Source organism: Meriones unguiculatus, chromosome 2 (genome assembly GCF_030254825.1).
Source record: "Meriones unguiculatus strain TT.TT164.6M chromosome 2, Bangor_MerUng_6.1, whole genome shotgun sequence".
NCBI classification, from domain to species: domain Eukaryota; kingdom Metazoa; phylum Chordata; class Mammalia; order Rodentia; family Muridae; genus Meriones; species Meriones unguiculatus.
In genome coordinates this window covers 136178021-136184020 of record NC_083350.1, presented here as the reverse complement: position 1 = coordinate 136184020, position 6000 = coordinate 136178021, and the positions used below count along the sequence as shown (strand labels likewise).

At 41.8% G+C, this 6000-nt stretch overlaps 1 protein-coding gene across 5 annotated transcripts in view; it reads left to right on the top strand.

Moving 5' to 3' along the window:
* Positions 1–306: 306 nt before the first annotated feature.
* The window catches only part of Ect2 (epithelial cell transforming 2), a 57844-nt gene continuing 52150 nt past the window's right edge, over positions 307–6000 (top strand). Inside the window, exons 1-5 of one of the 5 annotated variants that reach the window (XM_060378152.1) lie at positions 307–449; positions 1912–1994; positions 4978–5129; positions 5702–5781; positions 5887–5979. In XM_060378152.1, the coding sequence (XP_060234135.1) occupies positions 5000–5129; positions 5702–5781; positions 5887–5979 (303 nt within the window). In that variant the 5' untranslated portion in view covers positions 307–449; positions 1912–1994; positions 4978–4999. Of the gene's footprint in view, positions 464–570; positions 1995–4977; positions 5130–5701; positions 5782–5886; positions 5980–6000 lie in introns of those variants that run through there. The other 4 variants (XM_021653716.2, XM_060378154.1, XM_021653714.2 and 1 more) reach the window with 4 other exon arrangements.

Below are 6000 nucleotides of genomic sequence, written 5' to 3'. Positions count from 1 at the left end.
TTCAAGTTGGAGGTGACGGTAGAGAGACTGCTCCTCAGGAAATGGACTGTTTACTCAATAAACAAACGGTAACCACAGAAACACCTGCAGCTTCTAGAGGCATTGCGGAGCCACGCCCCCTCCCGGCCACATCCGGGCCCTCCGCTGACGTTCGCACGCTTCATCCGTTTAGCTTATTTGAAACACACGTACAGCCAATTAACCGGTGTCTCCTCGGGGGCGGGCTTTGGGAGCTGACCAATCAGCACTCCCCTAGGGGCTCCAGCCTATCAGAGAGAGCTTGACAGGGCGCGCCAATCAGCATGGCTCTTAGAGAGAGCGGCTGGATTTTTGAATCGGCGGCGGCAGCCTCCCGCGAGCCATGGCGGCGCCAGCGGGGAGAGTCGGCGTCTGAGGAGAGTAACCAAGGACCGCTGCGGAGGGGTTATTTTTTTTTCTGTCTGAGCCTGGTGAGCACCGCGGGGTGAGTTGGGGACGGGCGGGGATACGGGTGGCCGGAACCGTGGGCCTCGGCCTCCGAGGCCGGCGTGGTCCCCGGGGCCCCCGTCACGGGCTCCATACCTGCCTGTGTCCCGCTCCCCTCCCACCCCTCCTCCCCATCCGCCCCTTCTCCGGCCTCCATCCCCGGCCCGCTCTTTCCTTGCGATCTTCCTCCTCCCTGTGGTGCTCCTGCCGGGCGCCCCAGGGCGAAGGACGGTCTCGGGACCGGGATTTTGGCTGGCGGCCCAGTCCCGCTGCCGCCCTGATTGTTTTGTGGTTTCCCTCTGGAATTCCTGCAGAATTCCGATTTTCGATTTTTTACATATAAAACCCGGGCTGCCCCGCCCCTTCCTGGCCACAGATGTGTGTGGTTAGTGGTTAACAAAGCGCTATCAGCGGAGTGAGACCCGGCTTGGAGTCGCTGTGGAAGCAACTTTAGCCACAACTGGATATAGCAGCAGTATTCGTCTGTTAGGGCGGCTGCAAAAGTCAAGTAAGCGGCAAGAAAAAGAGTTAGGACAGCACCTGTAAACTGTTAAGCTCCAAGGAAATGAGGATTGCTAATCACACTGTTATTAAGAACGTGCATACTGTTGTAATTTTGGTTCTTTGCTTTGGATAACTTTTTATGAAAAAGAGTCTATTTAAAAGGAAAGCTAAAATGACTGTTTAAAAGAACCTATGTGTTGTGAGACAGGGTTTCGGGGAGCCCAGCATACGCTTGAGTCATGGAGCCAAGGGTGACATTGAACTTATGATCTGCCTGCCTCCCCCTCCTGAGTGCCTGGGTTACAGGTGCACGTTCACCATGCCTGGTTTATGAGGTGCCTGGGGATGACTTCTTGCATGCTACAGCGGAGCTACAAATACATACAATATGTGAAAATGAAAAAAAAAAATTGGTGCATTTCAGTTTGAAATCAGATTGTTGGATGCTAGTTACATCATTACTTTACCATATAGCTCTTCTGCTGTAAATTCTGAAACTTTTGAAGATAAATGATACATGCATTCAAGCATTTTTTGGGGTGTGGTGAGAAAGAGCTTAGCTGTGTACTCCTGTCTCTGGCTTGTGGGTCCTGGAATTTCAGGACCATGCCTGAAATTAATTATCAATCAACTGTTGTAGTGATTTTAAAAGAGGGTCAAGTAGCTGGGAGGTGGTGGCACAGGCCTTTAATCCCAGCACTCAAGGAGGCGAAGGCAGGTGCATCTCTTGGGGCCATCCTGGTCTACAGAGTGAGTTCCAGGACAGCCAGAAATAAAATAGAGAAGCCCTGTCTTGAATAACTAAAACAAGAACAAAAACAAACAAACAAAAAAGGGTCATGTAAACTTATCAATAAAATCCCATTGTAAAGCTTTGGTACATAGTTGTATGTAATTATGGGATGTATGTTGACATTTCTTTTTCCTTTTATTTTTCCCCAGAACCTCATCCAGACTTTACCACTAAGCTATATGTCAAGCCTTAGTATAATTTTAGTACATTTATGCAGTGTGTAATGATCAAGGTAATGGTTTTATCACTGGAAGCATTTTTTGTTGTTGTGGTTTCTCTCTCGTTTTTTTTGTTTTGTGCATGTTTCTTTTTGTTGTTGTTTTGGTTTTTTTCGAGACTAGGTTTCTCTGTGTACCCCTTGCTGCCCGGAAACTTGCTCTGTAGATCAGTCTGTAGGCTAGCCTGGAATGCAGAGATCTTTTGTCTCTGCTTCCTGATTGCTGGGACTAAAGATATGTTTGCTCCACCACTGCCTGGCTATTTTTGTTTTTTCATACAATACATTCTAATAATTTCTACTAGATCCTCCCCATCTCCCCACCCATCCAACTCTACAGCCTCTTTTGTTTCTTTAGAAAACTAACAAGCAGAAACAAAAACAAAACAAAGAATAGAAAAAAAATTCAAACAGAAAGAAAATACAAAGAAAAAGCGTGAGAAGCGCATACATAAGCAGAGACACAAACAGAGAAAACCACAAAATTGGAAACCATGGTATATAAACAAGGACCAGAAAGGTTTAAATAAAAATACCCAGACAAAGTATTATGAGGCAGAATATCGCCACAAAAATACCGGAGTTCATTTTAAGTTGCCCATTTACTGTTGGGTCTGGAAGCTGCCCTTTGTGCTCTGTATACCCAGTGAGACTCTTTGGGAGAACATTATATTTTGTTTCGTGGGTGGTCAGTTTGTGATAGCTTCTTGGTTAGGGGTAGGAGATCATGTCGACCTCCTCCTCTCCGCTGGAACCCCATTTGGCTGGGACCTGTGCAGGCCCTGCGCATGCTGCGTCTGTCTCTGGGTTCATATGTGCATCAGTCCTGTTGATTTAGAGGCCTTATTTCCTGGCGTCCCCATCCACCATGACTCTTACTCTCTTTCCTGCTCTTCTACTGAGGGGTTCTCTGAGCTCTAAGGGGAAGGATTTGATGGAGATATCCATTTAGGGCTAAGTGTTCCAAGGTCTCAGTCACTATGTAATGTCTGGCTGTGGGTTTCCGTATTTGTTTCCCTTTGCTGCAGGTTTTAGCTTCTGATGATGGCTGAACCCAGCACTGATTTATGGGTATATAGCAGAATGTTGATAGAAGTCATTTTGTTGTGACATTTCCTTAAGTGACTGAGAACCTTGTGTTTTTTCACTAGAAAGGATTTTTAGAAGATGAAGGAAAAGGCTGTATGGAATTTGTATGAACAAAGAGCTTTTCTGTAGAGAACTTTAGAATATTGATTGCTATAGATAATAAACAATACCGAGTTGTGAATACTGTATAAATATGAATAGCTATTTGTCCTTTCAAGATGCCTATATAGTTTCTATCACAACCTGGATAGGAGTCATATTACTATGTCTGTTTCTTTCATATGGAAACTGAGACTTAGTGCAGAGCTGAGCCAGACACAGGTATCAGACTTAAGTGTATGATTTTGACAATTGTGTGTAGTGTGTACATTTTGCACTACATAGACTCACCGCGCAGAAACAGAGATTCATACCATACTGTTTCTCCAAGCACACAGTTTAAATTGTCTTTCCTAAGAATCTGGAGCAGTCTCTGAGTACTTTATGAGTCTGAAGTAGGACAAGTGGGTCAGACATTTTTTAATAAAGTGAGGCTAAGCTCTGAGGTAAAGATGAGACTGTTATATGTGTTGAATATTTAAGATATTTATTCCACCCCCTCCCCTTCCCTAGTTGGGTATAAAACCCAGAGTCTTGAGTGTGGTAGGCTAGCACTCACCACTGAGCGACAACAATCTCAAGCTCCATACCTGAATTAAACTTTCTTCCCTGCCTTTCTTACCTACCTTTGCAATTCTTAGGTCCTAGATGCCTTTCATAGTCTAGATTTAAATTGGTACTAATTTATATTTATTTTTCTTGTCAAATCTTAGAGATGGTTGGGAATTAATATAAAAATACCAATAATTATGCGCTGGACAACTACCTATAAAAGGTTCTGAGAATCCATAAAGGTTGAGTCAAGAGTGATGATTGAAGTTGATATGCTAAGTAGAGCTGATCACTAATAAAGCAGTTATGAAATACATTGCAATTTGAGCTTGACAGCTGCTCAGAAATTCATTGTTGGCACATAGAATTTGAAACTAGAGTTACTTGATTTGAGACTGATGTTGGGCCAGGAGAATGAGTTGAAGAGTAAAGGTGGGATTATTGGTGGGTAGATAGACATGTAAACATTTAGGACAAGAAATAGGTTGAAGATAGATATAAAAGAAAGGTAGAAAATTATTTGTGCCTTTTGTGTGCTTATATCACTTTCTTATCTATCTATCTATCTATCTATCTATCTATCTATCTATCTATCTATCTACCAACCTGTCTACCTATCTATCGGTTTTTTGAGACAAGATTTCTCTGTGTAGCCTTGGCTGTCCTGGACTCCCTTTGTAGACCAGGCTGGCCTCGAACTCGCAGAGATTTGCCAGCCTCTGTTGCCCAGAGTGCTGGGATTACAGGCATGCACCACTGAACCCAGCTAACTATTTTTTAATTTATTTCTATAAACTAGGCCTGAGCTGTTTTATTTTATAGAAGGGAGAACTTAGATTCATGGAGATTTTAAGATAGGGCCTCTTGTACCCCACATTGCCTCTGAATTCATGGTGTAAGGGATGATCTCCAACTCCTGATTTTTCTACCTCCAGCTCCTATGTGCTGAGATTATGAGCATGACCTCCTACCCTGCCACCTGGACCTAGCTTATAAATCTTGCATACACAAATACAGTTTCTAATGTAGTGTTTCTGACCCCTTTGGTCATCACAGATATTCTGCTTTTCAGATGCTTATATTATGATTCATAATAGTAAAATTATGGTTATGAAGTGGCAATGAAATAATTTTATGGTGGGGGAGGAACTATATTAAAGGTTTGCAGCTTTAGTAAGGAGAGAACCACTGTTCTAAAGCTTGTTGCAATTGACCGTGTTTGTTTCGTATGTTCACATTTCAAATTTTATTTTTTTAGCCTTCATAAAATATTACCAACAATGGCTGACAGCAGTGTATTAACATCTCCTACTGAGATAACTAGCTTGGCAGACTCTTCCATTTTTGATTCTAAAGTTACTGAAACTTCTAAAGAAAACTTGTGCATGGCATCTACTTCAAATGTTGATGGTAAGCTTATTACCTGCGTTTAAAAACACAGAATTATTATTTTAATCCTTAAGTACTTCTGATGTTTTGCTAACTGATGTAACAGTTGTTAAGTTAAAACATGGGTATTCAGTAATTAGTGTTCTGTGTCTGCATTCTCTGTCCATCATTTGGGCTATTGCTCCCCCACTGTGAGAAATACTTACTGTTGTTACTGCTTTATTTGTATTGAGGCAGTCTAGCTGTACGGTTGTTTAGCTAGAATTTATTCATGGTTAAGGGAGGAGCCACTGTATTTTACTGCTTTGTTAGATGTACTTAAAGTTTGATGTACTTTAGAGGGGGGTGGGCCATGCTTCATAATGTTTCTTTGTGGGGCTGGAATTGTTTCTTGATGTTGTATGCTTTCTGATACAATGTATTTTCTCTTTTTAAAAAAAGCGATACATGGTCAAATATTTTTGTAGGAAATTTAGAATTAGGTTATTTTAACTTCTGGGAAAGTTCTGCTCCCAGAGATAGGATGAAGGCCTAGAAACTAATTGTGCTCTTTGTATCTTGTTACTATGTTGAAATGTTTTACATTTTAATAGAAGAAATGCCTCAGGTTGAAGCAAGAGTGATAGTGGTCCAGGAAGCTGGGAAACAAGAAGATCTTCTAAAGGCCTTAAAGGTAAGGAATTTGGGTTTGTAGTTCATTTCTAAAGAGATTCTTCACCCATCTTTGTAAATACTTTCCTATCTTTCATAATCTTATACTTAAGTCTCTTTTCTACAGACTGTTAAGATAATGGAAGTCCCTGTTTTAAAGATAAAAGAAAGTTGTCCTGGAAAATCGGATGAAAAATTAATAAAAAGTGTTATTAATATGGTAGGTCAAGCATCTCATTGC